Below are 18,107 nucleotides of genomic sequence, written 5' to 3' on the forward strand. Positions count from 1 at the left end.
AACGTTTTGTTGAGTTCATGAAGAAAGCTGGTTTTTCAAACAGTGATGCAGACCCATGCCTATTTTATCGTAGACAAAATGGAAATAGCCTTTATGTGGCAATCTACGTTGATGATGGCCTGATTGTCGGCAGTAACGAGAAAGAAATTGTTGTTTTTATGGATGTTTTGCAACATGAATTCGAAATAACAACTGGCAGTCTTGACAATTTTCTTGACATAAAAATAAAGCAATATGAAGATGGAGCAATAATGATAAGTCAAGAGAAATACGCAGAAGAAATTCTGCAAAGATTTCGAATGGCAGAATGCAATACAATCTCAACTCCTATTGGACGTGAGGACAATAATCAAAACGAAGAAGTTTCGTCATCTGTACCCTACCGTGAAGCAATTGGTTGTCTCATGTACCTTTCAACAGTAACTCGTCCAGACATCACTTTTGCAGTCAATAAAGCTGCTCGAGCTATGGAGAAACCAACCACTGAAGACTGGAATAGAGTAAAGCGCATTTTCCAGTATTTGAAAGGGACCTTAAATTTTGGAATTGTATATAATAAAAAAGAAGAGTTAAAGATTTACGCTGATGAAGATTTCGCAGGTGATAACCGGATAAGGCGCTCAACAACTGGAATTCTTGCAAAGTACTCAGGTGGTGCAGTGTCATGGACAAGTCAGTTGCAGAAAGTAGTGGCCACATCCACAACCGAGGCGGAAATAATTGCAGCTAGTGAAGGAGCAAAAGAGTTAGTTTGGTTACGTCGTTTTTATCAGAATTAGTGGAAATGTCAGGGCAGCCTCCAGTTCTTTACATTGACAATGCTAGTGCATTGAAGTTGGCAAAAAATCTAGAATATCATCGACGTTCTAAACATATAGAGGTCTGACATTTCTATGTTCGTGAAAGATATCTGAACGGTGAGATTTTCTTGGAACACATTGATGGACACAATCAGTTGGCAGATATTTTGACGAAACCTCTTGAACGAGTTAGATTTAATTTTCTATGTTCAGAAATTGGCATGCAAGAGACAAAGCAATAATTTCATGATTTTTTCTTTTGGAGAAAGCGTTAAAAGAAAAGAAAAAATTCCTTGACGTCTAATTTATGTGCTGCTCCACGACTCTGCTGTCAATATCTTTATTCTTGGCTTGTGTGTAACTTCTGTGTGTTTTTTTCTTACAGTAAATGTGTTTTGTTTTTTTCGTATCCAGGGTGTAATTACAAAGCTAATAAAATGTTTTCTTGCCTTTAAATAATATTTTTCATCAGTAACCATCATCCCTGACATTTACTGTCAACAACTGAGATGTCTTGCAGACACAATCCATCAACAACAACCAGGAAGACTGTATGAAGTGATGCTACTCCAAGATAATGCCTAACTGCAGTCTGCTAGGGTGACAAAAAACACTGTACAGGAGTTGGGTTGGGAAGTCATTCCATACCCACCTTATCCGTCTAATCTTCCACCCTCAGACTTTCACCTTTCTTGCTCTTTACCCAGCAACATTCAAGGAACTTCCTTTCCAGATCAAAACATCCTTCATACATGCCTCAATGAGTTCTTCGCCTCAAAACCACATGATTTCTACAGTCACTGAACCAAAAAGTTACCCCAGTACCAGCAGACTTCTGTAAAAAGTGAAGGAGAATACATTATTGATGATGAAAATCTCTCTCATTTGTATCTACTGTGTTTATTAAACTTTTGGAAAAAACGCTATGAACTTATGCACCAACCCAATACTTTTCACTTGTTCATACATCCCATGATATGATTTATTCACTTGTTCTCCTTCTTATGTGTCCAATTATAAATTAAAAAACAATGACAACTGATCAGAAATTAGGGATAAGACAGCTATAGAATGAAGCTCTGTTTCGAGTATTAGTACAAAATGAATAAGAAGATTATTCAGATTGCAATAACAGCAAGTTTAGTACAGACTACTCAATATGGATATTAGTGTGTTTCTTAAGGTTACTTTTAACGGTTTCCTTTGCTTTACTAATCTCATTTAATCGTTCTTTTCTATTTTCACCAATTTAAGTAGAGAACAGCCCTCCATTATTTAGTCTGTGTTTCTGGAAAGGAGAGTAAATTTTAAGTTGTTTGACTAAGAATCTTTTCACAAGCAGTTTGTTTACGTACAGCATCCTCTAGACCAAATTTTTGTAAACATGATTTCTTGTTTACCGATAATTTAACTAATTTATTATTAGTAAAATATTATTTTTGCCATAAGTAAATAGTGCCTGTTTTGCCATAGAATTGTTCCACTTGGCTGACTGTATGGCGTAGGAACTGGGGAAGTAAACGAGGCACTTCAGTGATTAGACAGAATTTACAGAAGAGATAGAACAAGAATGAAATAGGAGAGGAGAATTGCTGCCCTTCAAGCTGAATTAGACAAGGCCAGGTAAGATCGGGAGAGGTTAAGAAGGAAGCAGGGTTAAAGAGAGATGGGAAGCGGCAAATGGTAACACAAGGGACAAGCTTAGAACTACGACAGCTTTGTGGTGAATGTGAAAAGTATGTCTGACCAGCTGCTTTAGTCAGAAACTGATGAGCCTCGCGTAGATATAGGTGTAGACAGGGCACAAAAAACTCTCAGTTATAAATTGAGAAATATGATCATAAGGAAGTCAGTAAAGAGAAAGAAAGTTTTGTTGTTAGGTTGTGCTCATGCTGGAGAGCTAGGCCAGCTTTTGGAGGATGAACTAGGAACAGAATACCACATCACCATTTTTTTTAAATGTAGTGCTGGTCTGGATCCGCCTCCATAGCTGAGTGGTCAGCATGGCTGACTGCCATGCGAAGGATCCAGGTTTGATTCCTGGCACTGCCACGGATTTTTCCTGGAGAGGACTGGGATGCTGTGCACTCAGTCTCATGATGTGAACTGAGGAGCTACTTGACTGAGTAGTAGCTGTTATAACTTCAAGTTGAACAAATATATTTCAAGGGAGACGCAATACATGAAAGTCACAGATCAAGTAAACAGAGTAAGACGTGTGTACACTTTAACAGTCAAATCATAACTCAGCAGAAGTCTAGCAGCCGCTGGCTGGCTGGCCCAACGCAGGAGGCGATGTGCAGCCTTGTCGGGAAGTGACGTTGATGGACGAAACAAGGACACAAGTGGTTTGATCCATAGAGAAAAACATCAAACTTATGAAGATCATAAATAATGGCCAAAGCTTCTTTTTCAATTTGAGAATACTTTCGTTGGGCATCCGTGAGCATTTTGGAGGCATAAGCAGTGGGTTGTTCAGAACCGTCAGAAAAACAGTGCGCAAGGACTGCACCGACCCCGTATTGAGAGGCGTCCGTGGCAAGAACAAGATGTTGGCCAGGTTGATAAGTAGCCAGGCACGGAGCCTGTTTCAGCATAGTCTTCAATTTCTGGAAAGCCGCATCGCATGACGCAGACCAGTGAAAAGGCACATTTTTATGCAACAGGCGATGCAGCGGCTGAGCCACCGAAGCAGCAGACGGTAAAAACTTGTGATAGTATGCTATTTTCCCCAAGAAGGCCTGCAGTTCCTTAACAGATGGAAGGCGAGGAAGGGCATCGATCGCAGCGACAGTTTGCTGAAGCGGACAAATACAATCCTGGGAGAGTTGAAACCCCAAGTACGTGATAGATGCCTGAAAAAATTGTGATTTCTGAAGATTACACTTAAGACCAGCAGTCTGTAAGACATGAAAAAGTGTGCGGAGATTTTGAAGATGTTCATCAGTGGTGCAGCCAGTGACAACAATGTCGTACTGGTAATTTATACACTTAGGGACAGTGAGCAATAATTCTTCCAAGAATTGCTGAAAGAGAGCAGGGGCGCTGGCAACCCCAAATGGCAATCGTTGGTATTGATAGAGGCCGAAAGGCGTGTTAAGGACCAGAAACTGCCGGGAAGCAGCATCAAGAGGATGTTGATGATAAGCTTCTGACAGGTCAAAAGTTTAGAAATATACTGGCCTCCAGCAAGTTTAGTGAACAATTCTTCAGGTCGAGGCATAGGGTAAGTCTCGATAAGGCATTGAGCATTTACAGTGGCTTTGAAATCGCCACAGAGACAAATATCACCATTTGGCTTAGCAACGACAATGACAGGAGAGGACCACTCACTGGAAGTGACAGGAAGCAAGACTCCTGAAGCAGTGAGACAATCCAGCTCCCATTTGATCTGATCAGGAAGGGCCACAGGAATAGACCGAGCCCGAAAAAACTTAGGCCGAGCCATGGGTTTGAGCGTGATATGAGCTTCAAAGTCGTTTGCACAGCGTAACCCAGGAGAAAAATGGGACAAAAATGTCGTCGACAAGGAATCCAATTGAGCACATGGAATAGCACCAGAGACGATATTGACAAGAGTCATTTATGGAGAACCCAAAACGGCGAAAGGCATCGAAACCAAAAAGATTCTCCGTGTTACTATGGTCGACCACAAATATGGGAACAGTGCGAATGACAGATTTGTAAGATTCCTCAGCATCAAATTGTCCCAAGAGAGAAATCTGCTGTTTATTGTAAGTCCGTAATTGCCTAGTGACAGGTGACAGCATTGGAGACCCAACTGAAGATACTTCTGAGAATTGATGATAGTAGCAGTGGAATCAGTATCCACCTGCATGCGAACATCTTGACCAAGTATTTGGACAGTGAGGAATAACTTCCCCGATAGGGAAGAAGTACAACTGACAGACAACACAGAATCAGAATCAACGTCATGTTTATGAACATCATGTATGCGGTCGGATTTGCAAATGGATGACACACAACCCTTTTTTTTGCATTTGTGACACATGGCCCAATGTTGTGGACAATCTCCTCGTGAATGTTTTGTAAAACACCGCGCACATGAAGGAAGTAGCCGTGGGTTTTGCTGCAGTTTCTTAGAGGTTTGTTTACGGTTAGGCCGAGGCTGCGCTTGGGAGTGTACTGCGGCCACATTGGCCGGTGGGGACACGCCACACACTTCGTCAACATCGAAAGGTTGTTATTTCCCCGACGTTGCCCCATGCCTCTATTTGCGCTCCAGTGGCGTGAGAAATGTCAAAAGACTGAGCAATGGATAGGACTTCATCTAGAGTCGGATTTGCCAACTGAAGGGCACGTTGCCTAACTTCTTTGTCGGGCGTCGATCTGATAATAGCATCCCGTACCATGGAATCAGCGTAGGATTCTTTGTGAACTTCAGTAACAAATTGACACTTTCTACTGAGGCTGTGATGCTCAGCAGCCCAAGCACGATAGGACTGAATCAGTTGTTTTTGACAACGATCAAAGGCAACACGAGAGGCTACCACATGCGTTTGCTTTTGAAAATGGACGGACAGAAGTGAGCACATTTCAGCAAAGGACAAAGATGCAGGATCTTTCAAAGGAGCCAATTGTGACAACAACCGATACATTTGAGGTGGAATCCATGAAAGGAACAGAGACTTACATGTTTGTTCGCCCGCGACATGAAATGCCAATAAGTGCTGTCGAAGACGTTTTTCGGAATCAGACCAGTCTTCCGCCATCTCGTTGTAAGGAGGAAAAGTAGGTAGAGATGATGACGAGAGACGCAGCATTTGATGCTGCGACGAAATCACGAATGGCATTTGTGAGAAGCATTTGCTGTTCTATGAGACCTTGCAATAGTTGCTCTAAAGTAGCCATGGAAACATGTGGGTCAACGATGGAAAAGAAAAATCCCATCCTCGTTGCCAATTGTTATAACTTCAAGTTGAACAAATATATTTAGAGGAAGACGCAATACATGAAAGTCGCAGATCAAGTAAACAGAGTAAGACATATGTACACTTTAACTATCAAATCATAACTGAGTCCAAGTGTAACGGCCGCTGGCTGGCTGGCTGCTTAGGTGGCGCTGCTGCTGCATGGCTGGCAGACAGCGCCGCACGTAGAGGATGTGCGTAACTGCGCAGCGGCACTTTGAAAGATCGGCGAGTCATAACAGTAGCAACTCCAGATCACAAGAACTAACAGTGTCCAGGAGAGTGATGTGCTAAACCCTCAACCCTCCATCCACATTCAGACATTCAGTGATGTCGTCAGCAGAAGCTGATAAGGCCAGGGCCTGTGGATGGAGTAGTACTGGCCTGAGGTAGGTGACAGAGGATTTATTATCACTATGTAAAGACTTCATCAAGCAAGGCACAGTTGTTATGCTGGGTGGGCTGGATAACAGTACTGACAGAGAGACTGGGTACAATATAGTATGTGACTTGTAAAAATTTCATCAGCATTGGGACACGCTAAAGTTGACTTTGTATCTTTTCTGGGATGACATGACCAATCTCATTTGAACTGTTTTGTTGGGAGAGTTAATTTGGTGTTGGAAAGCTGCTAATGTTGGCTACAGGATCACATATTGGCGCGATTCTTGTTGATTCCTGAGATTATACTAGGCATGGCTTTCTCCTCAACAGGAAATGGAAGGATAAACTGGCTGGGCTAACAGCAGAAAACTTAAAGACGGGTGGAACTGTCATGAGTAGCACAGTACCAGAGGTTACAGAGCAGAACTTTTTTAGGATATGGAGGACAGAAGTAAATAAGATTTTGAGAGAGACCAGGGTTGAAACAAAACTTCAGTTTGAGAAAGAAACTAAACAGCATAATTCTGGCATGCTGCATCAGCATTTTCAGCAATCAGCAGAAATTTTATTTCCACAAATTTTATCTCAGCCACTGTGAAAGCCTAGCTATCCTTATCGCATCAAAGTATTTGAGATTAATAACTAAAATTAATAAACTACTTGCATCATAGATGTGTTAACATTTTGCGGTCTAGCTGCGAGCTATGTTCGCAGTCCCTGCACTAAGCATTGCTGACAAGCGACATGCTATGCCCACAGTGACGTAAAAAAATACACAGAAAAAACTACAGGTTATACTCGCAATTTGTGTGTTTTGTTATGTGGCCTGATGGTTTATTTATGCCAAAAATCCACTAGATAGCAGCACCAACAAAAGAAATGTTTGTGTCTCTAGATTCTGACACATCCACGTGTAATCAGTGCCGGCAAGATGTCATATACTGATATCGCGTACACATGAAGAATTTTTGGATGTTCTATTCAATGATTCAGAGTCTGAAGGAGCATTTTGTGACAATTCTGAAGATGACAGAGATATTGCCAATAATTATAACATATTTACTTGATTTCCGACTTTGTGGTATGTTGAAACATGTAAGAAATATTAGGCTGCTTGTCCATGTTTGCTATGTATATTTCATGTAATATATTTTGACTTCTAATGATAATACGGTTTATCCAGTTGTACATATGAGTTATTTATATACAAAGGAATAGCTTCACAATGATATTGAAATGACGTCTCAACAGGAAACGTGTACAATAGATCGCAAATTTTGGAATGGTAATTACTTTCAATCTCTCTCTATGGCGGACTATTATCCAATGTGTGATGTTGTGCTGTGCATCCCAGAATGCTTTAACTATTTCACATGAAAGCCAATTATGTGTAGAAATAATTTATTAAAAGATAGTAATATAATTTAGCTGTGTATTTTGATTTTTTTAATAAATACCTTTCAGTTGTTTTTATAAAACATAAACAAGTGCAATATTCTTTCTACCTACAATAAATCCTACCATAAAACTCTTATTTTCCTCGTTTCAGCTACAAACTTTTGATATCAGAGCAAATTTAAGTGAAGTTGGTAACTATGATGTGGTATTTCATTTTAAAGTTTAAAATACAGTAGTAAAACAGAAAAAACTGCAATGATTTATCTGTAACCATTCCTGAACTATGATTTTTTTGAAAAATGACAAAAAAACCCAGTCTGATGTGCTAGAATGTCATACTAAGTCCCAGACCTTAACGTGTTAAGTTTCACTTTCTTGAGAATTCTCAACATTTTTAAAAAAAGGTAGTATATAGTTGGCTTTTAATCATCTGGTAGCATAATATATTGTCACAGTCACAGTTCATATTGCTCAAAGGTTCTGATATTGAGAAACCTGTCAGCACACACAATGAGAATTTACTTAATTTGTTACACAACAAATTACAGACCACTTGTATATTTAGTGATCTATCAAAGGCATTTGACTGTGTAAATCACAATATACTTTCAAGTAAATTAGAACATTATTGTGTAGCAGGAAATGTAACAAAATGGTTCAACTCCTATAACCCTGACAGGAAGCAAAGAGTGTTAAAAACGGAAAGAGTCATGTATTGAGCTATCAGCCAACATCCACCTGGAAATGACTTACATTTGATGTTCCAAAATATTCCATATTAGGGCCTTCACTTTTTCCTGTTCATATCAGTGTCCTTTCATCAGTGGCACTGTCTAGTTTGTTCTGTTTGCAGATGATACAAATATTGCAACAAACAACAAATCACGTAAAGCCTTACAAAGATCGGCCAATGAAATTTTCACGGATATCATTCCTAGACATAATGGTTCCTAGACAAATCTTTGTCACTAAACTTTGAAAAAACACACTTTATACAGTTCACAATTTTTAAGAGGTTTCACACCAATATATGGCTACAATACCAAACAACCAGACAGAAGAAGTTGACGCATTAAATTGTTGGAATTACTGCTTGATAATACGTTCAACCAGAAGCATATAACAGAACCCTTGAGGCACCTAAACCAATTTCTTTTTACACTGTGAATGTTGTGAGACATAGTTGATATTAAAAATAAAAAAGCTACCTCATTTTGCTTACTTTCATTCCATAATACCCTGCAGGATTACCTGTTGGGGTAACTCATGCACCCAAGCAAAAGTTTTTCGGATCTAAAAATGTGAAATGACAATTACCTATGATGTGAACCCAAGAACATTCTGATTATCAATAACTTCCGTTCACCATCATTGTGCCGACACTTGGCATTACATCGGAACAATAACAATTTGTTACACTTGGCTGATGAGGCATATCAGTCAGCATACCCAAAACCCAGGAAACACTTAGGACTATGAAGTATGGTTCCTCTAATGTGACATATGGTGTGCAGTCTAGTTGAAACAAGTGGTGCAGTCTACTTATCAACAAGACATCAGAAGTTTCACTGGTGTGGTACTATTTGGGAATGTTTATTTGGCGATACGGGGCTCCAAGTGGCAGCAGTGTTGTTTCCAGCTTCTGATTTCTGTGTAGCTCCATACTCTTCAGCCATACTATATATATATAACATTACAAGGTCTGATGCCAGTGATCAATCATGGCAGGGGAAAACTTGTTGGTAAATATACAATGTAGTAAGTTATGTAAAGGAAGTATTTTAAGGAATTTATTGATATACATGTTGATATAAATGAGTGAAATATAAGAAACATATGATATACCAGAAATAAGGGAATAGAAATTGCTCTTTTGTGTGTGTAGTACTATTTGATTTGAGACATTAGCTTATATCAACACTCAGTAGGAATAATATAAGATAATGCTTCTATAGCGGCACCTATCAATGTTGTCAACCTGCTTAAAACTCATTAACAAAGTGTTTTCAAAGGGAAAAAGAGAACCAGTTTTTGAATAATGCTGAGGGAAAAAGAAGGTGGGGGCAAGGGGGGGGGGGCCTAAGAGGGAAGGGGTGAGTGAGTGAGTAAGTGAGTGAGTAAGTGAGAGTGAGAGTGAGACTGTGAGTGAGTGAGAGAGAGAGAGAGAGAGAGAGAGAGAGAGAGAGAGAGAGCACTAGGAATGACTTTTCTTGAATAAAATTCCATTTGTTTGGACACTGAGGAAGTTTAATGTTTTTATGTTAATTAACCTTACCATTAAGAACATCATATTTTTATGAAGAATCTTTGTAAATAATATAAATAAAAACAGTGACAATGAGGACAAGGCAGAAAGGCATATTCTAGAGGAGGAGAATATAAAAAAAATGTTTTAAAAGTCTGCATGACATGACAGCGAGGGGATGGAGACAGGCAGTGACTGACAGATTTGATAGAGTTGCTGTATGTGTATGAGAAAAGGGCAACAATACGGCAACGTATGCAGATTTGCGAGGGTCTCACAACTGTATTGTTTCAAGAGTTGATTAATCAAAATCTAAAATAATTTGTTGCTTGCAGATTTTTTAAATAGCATTTGCCAGATAACTTTAAGACTGCTGTAACATGTACTAGCGACAATAACTGTGTGACATCAGTATGAATACTGTTATCTGTAAGCACTAATTCAATGTACCATACTCACATTGATTGGAAAAGTTCTTCAATGTCAGTTCTTGGACAGATCTTGTGGTACAGTGCATAAAACTTGTTGAATGTGAAATCTGCCGCATCAATTGAAGCATGCTGTAAATTTAAAAAAATTACAAATATTGTTACATTCCAGTCTGGATTTTACATTGTTGGAAAATTACAAATACAATGTTTATTCTACTGAGCTCATTCGTAAGCAAAGACATAACCTTCAAGAATAGAAAAATATGCATTAAAACATGTCATTATCAAATAAGGTAACCTACTTTTCTGTGGGGCAGACCCAGCTCTGATAGACCTTTGTAGACCAGCTTCTCTGTTTGTCCAGATGCAAAAGTTTTGGCTACAACTCTAACAGGAACTTTGCCCTTGGGATTCACGAGCAACCGCAGACGCATCCAGCTGAAGCATGAGACACATACTTTTTGGCAGAGGAAATGAAATGATAAGAAAAAAAGTCTTTAGGAATTCATGCAGCATAGGTTGTCTCCACAGTAGACTGAAATAAGTTGTAAAGATGCCACACCATATGACCTCTAGTAACATTTACAGGTGAAATAAAAATCCTTTACACTCTTTGTTTCTAAGACAGCTTCATTATAATTGTAGGCTTCACCGTATCATTCCATTATGACTGAATGGTTTAAAGTGAGTGAGTGAGTGATTCTGGCCTTTTGGATTTCCTCACTATGCTTGGTTAACAGTGTGATTTTGGGCGCAGAGCTGAGTTGCTATATCTATTTTATGCAGTGTGTTTCAACAATCAACCAAGTTATCTTCATCAGGTGCTGTGAGCTGCATTACTATGTGTACTGATGTCCAGACAGTGAATATGCATAACAACAATATTTGCAGCACCTGAGGAAGACAATAGGTATACACATTATTTAACTGTACAGAATCACAAACCAGTCAAAGCAGAAGACAAAGGGGTTGCTGTAGTCTCCATGATTCTCATCAACATCATCAACCTGTTGCAAAAAGCACTCAAAAGAGACACTTTTTGTTGCAAGCACAGTTTCATGGGATGCTGTACACTATGCATCTGTGAATTACATCATTATTGGACATGAATCTGAAACTACCATTTCATTATTTCAGTTGAAAACCTTCCATGTGGTTTTGAAATCTCTATGGATTAGTAAACATGTTTTCAAACTCAGAAGTCAGTCACCAGCTCACCTGGCTAGAAGGTTTTTCAGCTGAAGATGATGCAGCTACATCAAAAACATACACGAGGTGAATAAGGAACCTCTGAGAAAGAATCAAAATGCATCTCCTTTTATTTAATAAATCCACACCTACAACTAGTCATATTTACTTGAGCAATGGCAGAATCACCATATTTTATAACAGAAGAATCAGTTGTTGCAGAGAGTACAGTTTATTACAGTAATAACACAAATAAATAAGCACAAAAACACCACAAATTTTAATCTTGTGAAATAAATTAAATAACAAAGAATATTAGTGTTCATATTATGTCTTAATCATTCTGTAAAATTTTAATGGATAGCATGCAAAAATCTGTACTTTACATTGGAAAAACTTACTGTTTCTTTAAGCACATCATTGGGCATATGTTGTCTGCTTTCACATTGTGTGTGATTTTCCTCAGCCCATCTAACCAGACCTAAAAAAGTGGCAAATGAAATATTTAAGTCAGAAACATGCTGTCATACATATTGTTCACTAAAAATCCTCTGCACAGGTATCTAATCTCGTCTAGGCAGTCCCTATGGAAGTGATACTTATTGGGTTAATGTATTCCTATATTCCTCACTCAATACTGATTCTTGAAACATCACAAGCGGGCTTTTGCAGCATAGTTGACGTCTATCGTCAAGCATCTGCCACCTGAAGTATTCAGCTTCTCCATGTTACATTCCCACCAGTCAAACAAACCTTCATTGTATACTTTAAATACCCCCTGTTAGTTCTATTTGATACAGCTTTCACACACTTGAACAATGTAGTAAACTGTGTTGTGTAAATATTTTACAACCCAAATCTTTTGTATATTGATTGCCTTATGGGAGTGACATAACTGACTAATTGATATGTGTCAAATGCAGTGTTTCTTTAACTCTGAAATGCTCTTTGATCTTTCTGTGCTCATTGGCTTGCAGATGTGTTTGGTTTGTGATTTGTGGCTGATTAATAAAAGAGAATATTGTCATACCAATAATGTGTGTATGTGTTTTATATGTAGACAGTAGCATTCCTATATAATTTGTGCCCCCGAAGAAGAAATTGTGTTCTTGCGAATAGGTTATTTGCCATGATTCACATGGATAAATTTCTTTATGGGCAACACAAATAATCGACTGCATGCCATTGAAAGTGCCATCCAGGACATTAAACATGAAACTGAAGTTCTGCAATGGCCTTCTCCTGTATTTCAACAACTGGATTCCACACCACTCGCTGAACGAACTTGGAGCAATGTGCTAATACCCATGCCGGTTTTGTCATCACCAGTTACACTGATGCAAGCACTGATCAATGCCTCTCACAGCCACACTGCACTGTCAAGTTACATTAAACCCACATGAACATGCTATTGGTGCTCGTTGCTCAACCCACGCCAGTACCACCCACAAGAGCAAAAGACTTTCTGTCAGCTTTCATGATTCTCCCATATCATGTTTACAATTACAGGCTCTGCCATGTATGCCCAACCAATCAGATATATGTTTTGTAATCACAGAAAATATTTTTGCCCACCAACAAATCTGTGATGACCCCAAACAATTAACTTTAGCAATCAGAAACCTCGAACAATGGGTGGCCTCTTTGATGTCAGATATTATCTTATGCCTCTCTCCAACATGCCTACAACACTCTCAAAATGGCCCTGGTCTCACATTGCACAAAACCAACACTTCAAATGCTCATGCAGATTCTTAGCATAAGAAGTATGATGATAAGACACCATCTGAATTCCGGAGACATTTGGTCAGAATGATTGATGTATCATTTCGGATGCACTGCTGGTACACATCTGGCAACTGCTATCACAAGTTCAGCTAACCTTAATTGTTCTTGAATGAAAGCTATTATGCAAGCTGTTCAAAGTTGCTTAGAGTGCACACGATACTCATCTCATGTGCCAAAGTGGCCATCGCAACAAATGTTGTTTCTACTGAAGACAGCCAAACCATGCTGGACCAGTCTGATGAATCAATGCTTTACTGTGATGCCACCTCTGCTCGACAACTGTTAGTATACCTGAGGACCTTCGAACCCTCCAGGCCACTGTCAATAAATTGGCTAAGCAGTTAGAGACATTGTAACTACAAACCATAGCTGCAGACAGAACGCATACATACCACATGCTTATTCTTGAGTCTTGTAGTTATGAGCTAATTCGCGCATGCATTTTCTGGTTTCACAGACATTTTGATCATAAAGTTATGAAGTGCATGAAACCATGTTCATACCCAAAAGCCAAATGCGATCTGGTTTAGGTGCAACAGATAGTGACAATCATGTGTAGTGCCTACCCCAGAGGACCTGTGATGCTTTTTTATACACAAGCCACATAGAATTACACATTCTACTGCCAGCTGTAGTATGATACGAACACTGTCGCCTCCAGCATAACTACACTCTACAACGTCACTGAGACAGTCAGTCACTGACTATTCTTCAGGCTTGGTGTTTTTAATCTACATGGGCACAGACGTCAGCACACTGCTGGCCAAATACTATCCTGATGTCAAGCAACTCAGTATGATGCCTTTAATGGCAGCCTACAATTCTGTTATATGCATGTATCGTCACAAGACTTTGGTGTTTCACATCAGACTTACATGGGTCCTTGCATGTTAACTGTCAATGCACAACCAATTTTGGTCACATACTTTCTCAGCAGGCTAAAAGAGGAATGTGATGAAATTGAAGAACTGGACAGGAAGGGAAGATACGATTTACTATACAACAGAGTAAAGACTATGACATGGGAACAAAATAGAGCAGGAAGTGCTACTATGGAAATTCTGAGTAAAGATGAAGAGGTAGTGTATAAAGATCATGACAATGTCCTCCAGAGATGGCAAGAATATATAAAAGAGCTATATGACACAAATAGCAAACCAGAAACTCTGGAACTTGAATGACACAACAGTGTAAGTGATGACGAGAAAGGACCGACCATCATAATGGAAGAAGTAAAGTCTGCCATAGCTGCAATGAAAAATGGCAAAGCGGTAGATACAGATACAATACCGGGAGAAATACTAAAATGCTTGAACCACGATGGAATAAGAGAAATATTGAGGTAATGCAATAAAATATATGACAGTGGTGAATGGCCTGAGGACTTTCTGACAACAGTAATGATTCCATTACCGAAAAAACAAGGAACCAATAAATGCAGCAAGCATAGGACAATCAGCCTCATTTCACATGCAGCCAAAGTGATGTTAAGAATAATTAATAAAAGACTTGAAAAAGTAATGGAGGAGAATCTTGGCAAGGAGCAGTTTGGCTTTAGACGGAATACGGGCACCAGAGATGCAATAGGGCTCCTACAAATCCTGGGAGAAAGGTTTAATGAAAAAGGAAGAGACCTATATATGTGCTTCATCGATCTAGAAAAGGCATTTGACAATGTGGTTTGGGACAAGGTGGCGACTATAATGAGGGAAAAGAGAGTGGACTGGAAAACCAGAAGACTTATAAACTCATTATATCTTAATCAAAAAGTTTCAGTTAAAGTGAGAGGAGAAAGTACAAACTGGATCAGACTAGGAAAAGGAGTAAGACAAGGATGCTGTTTATCACCTACTCTTTTCAACCTCTACTTGGGAAATATAATTGACCAATGTTCATTAGATGACAAAGGAGTAGAAATTGGAGGAAGAAGAGTAGGGTGTTTGAGATTTGCTGATGACATGGTCCTTCTAGCCACAGGGGAAAAAGAATTACAGGATTTGGTGGACATCATTGCAACTAACGGAAAAAGTATGGAATGAAAATTAACACAAATAAAACAAAAGTATTGGCACTAGGAGGAAATAAAGAAATAAAAATTATGCTGAATGGAGAAACACTAGAACAGGTGCAAAATTTTAATTATCTTGGAAGCAGGATAGACACCGACTGAAGTGCACCACAGAAATTAAAACAAGGATAGCAATGGCAAAAGAGGCGTTTTATAAGAAAAGGAGAATCTTCTGCAGTGGTCTGGACATAGAACTCAGAAAAAGACTCATAAAATGTCTTGTGCAGAGTATTCTTCTATATGGCGCTGAAACATGGACTATGAGGAAAAAAGACAGAGAAAGGCTGGAGGCTTTTGAGATCTGGACATGGCGGAAGATGGAAAGAATAAGTTGGATGGACAGAGTAAAAAATGAAGAGGTTCTGAGAAGAGTGGGAGAGAAAAGACAGTTACTAGATGTAATAAAGAGAAGAAAAAGAAATTGGATTGGGCATATATTAAGAAAGAATGACGGACTGATAAAAACAGTTTTAGAAGGTTATGTAGAAGGGAAAAGGAAGCGAGGAAGGAAGAGATTCCAGATACTGGATGACATGATGGATGGTACAACATACAGCAGCCTTAAGAAGGAAGCAATGGATTGCAGGAAATGGAGAGGCAAAGGACCTGCTAATATAGCAGATAACTGATGATGATGACTTTCTCAGCAGACTGCTTCAACTGTATATTTACAGAATGCTTGCCTGATGCATTCCATCAATGGTTGCACTATTCTTGGTGTAAAGGCTCATTTGATAACACACAACTCTCACAGGGTAGATAACTTAAAACACTTCTGTACTGGACAATGAAATGGGCCAGTGAGAGTTCTACCATCAAAAGTTTGTTTCAGAGCTAATAACACTGAAGATGATTACATGACTGTCAAGCACAAAATTACTAGGCTATGTACAGAAAATAGTGTGTTTACAGGTATTTTGAAGGTCATAGTATGTGAACCATAAGTGGCCTGCATTGGAAATGCTTAAGATACACAGCAAATGGTGAAGCCATGAGATGTCACCAAACAAACAAACAACACACACACACACACACACACACACAATGTAACATGGTATTTGTACCACCCATGGTCTGCTTGTTTCCATGAGACCAAAATTATTTTCAAAGAGGTGTTACATGTCTGAATCACACACCATTCACACAGTCCTTGGTGCTCACCATTCCATCTAGTATGCACAAAGAATGGTTCAGAGCATCCCTGTGATGATTATCGTGTGGTGAATGCCCAAACAGTCCCAGATACCAATATCAAACATCCAGGATTTAACCAGTATTCTGGTGAGTGTGACCATTTTTAGTGTGTTGCACTGTCAAAAAGCATATAAGCAGATTCCAAAGGAAATCAATGACATACCTAAGGGCAGAGTGACAGAGGTTAACTGACTATGAAATTACTCTCAACAAGGACAAGTGCTTCATCAGTGAACCTGTGGTAACCTTCCTCAGCTGTAAAGTGTCAGCACATGGCTTCACACCCTTACCTGGGATGTTGGCTACTCTTTGTGTCTGTCCATGGCTGCAGAATTACCAAAAACTGAAGTGTTTCCTCAGCATGGTTAATTTTTATTGATGCCACTTCCCTGGAACCGCTGCAACACAAATGCACTGGCTGGCCACAACAAAACAGGCAAACACCCCCTCTATTGGACACCAGAGACAGAAACTTTCAATGACTTGTAAGAAAGCCTTGCTGATGCTATGGTGCTCACTCATGCCACTCCTAGGGTACACTGAGCTTCGACTGTTAATGCCAGTCAGTATGCTGTCAGCACTACGTCAAAAAGTGAATGGACACTGGCAACCTCTGAGTCTCTTTTCCAAAAAAGTGCAACCCAGCCAAACACATTGGAGCACTTATGACAGGGAGCTTTTAGCAATTTATGAGAGTATCTAACATTTCTGCCCACTGTTACCATTTACACTGACCACAAAACCATCATGTCGGCATTCCAAAAGATCAGTGACAAGTGGTCTCCATGCCAATTCAGACACATCAAATACATCTGGCAACTTACAATGGATGTCTGCTGCATTCATGGCACCAATAAAATTATAGCCAACTATTTTTCTCATATCAGCAGCCTAACACCTGTTTTGAATTACAATGACCTCGCCACTGCTCAGTCTACAGATCAACAACTTCAACTGTTATTGCATGACTTCTACATCAGCCTATACCTCCAACTGTTGGATGTTCATGACACCATGGCAAGTATATGGTGTGATGTATCTAGAAACAAACTGAGGCCTTACATCATGCCTCTCTTTCGATAAATGGCTTTTGACAGTGTCCTCAACCTGCTGCACCCTGGAGTCAAGGACACAGACAAACAAATAGTTGATCGATTTTTATGTCCTTCAGTTAGGAAAGATGCAAGTGCCTCAATTCATGTGCACATACATTTTCAATGCAGCAAGATTGAATATCATGTGCACACAAATGTAGGATATGTTCCAACATCAATAATGAGATTCATGCACATCCACATTGACGTAGTTTTCCCTCTTCCCCCATCTGGCTACGGATATACATTCATGGTGGGGGACAGATGTACACAGTCAGCAAAGGCTGTTCTGATCAAGGATATATCTGCTGCGATGACCGTTAGTTTGTTCGTCGAGATCCGGTTGGTATGTTTTGGTATCCTCTCCACATAACGGCAGACCATGGGTGACAGTTTAAGTCAACCTTTTCAAAGAACTGTCAGAACTGTGTGGTTTCCATCGCCATTGTATCACAGACTACCACCTGACAAGAAACTGCACGACTGAGTGATGGGACAATAGTTTAAAGGCTGCCCCATCAACATAAACAGTCTAAAGTGAACCTCTGAGGATCATAACAGACTTCCTCATACCCTCAACTCCGCC

The 18,107-nt window shown here is 39.5% G+C and overlaps 1 protein-coding gene across 3 annotated transcripts in view; it reads right to left on the reverse strand.

The window, feature by feature from the left end:
- Positions 1 to 18,107, reverse strand: part of LOC126412277 (1-phosphatidylinositol 4,5-bisphosphate phosphodiesterase-like) — a 613,130-nt gene that overhangs the window by 385,058 nt on the left and 209,965 nt on the right. For all 3 annotated transcript variants that reach the window (XM_050081785.1, XM_050081786.1, XM_050081784.1), the window contains exons 5-7: positions 11,779 to 11,858; positions 10,492 to 10,627; positions 10,218 to 10,318 (exon numbers count right to left, since the gene is read on the reverse strand). In XM_050081785.1, coding sequence (XP_049937742.1) covers positions 10,218 to 10,318; positions 10,492 to 10,627; positions 11,779 to 11,858 — 317 coding nt within the window. The remainder of the gene's footprint in view (positions 1 to 10,217; positions 10,319 to 10,491; positions 10,628 to 11,778; positions 11,859 to 18,107) is intronic.

Source organism: Schistocerca serialis, chromosome 7 (genome assembly GCF_023864345.2).
Source record: "Schistocerca serialis cubense isolate TAMUIC-IGC-003099 chromosome 7, iqSchSeri2.2, whole genome shotgun sequence".
Taxonomy (NCBI): domain Eukaryota; kingdom Metazoa; phylum Arthropoda; class Insecta; order Orthoptera; family Acrididae; genus Schistocerca; species Schistocerca serialis.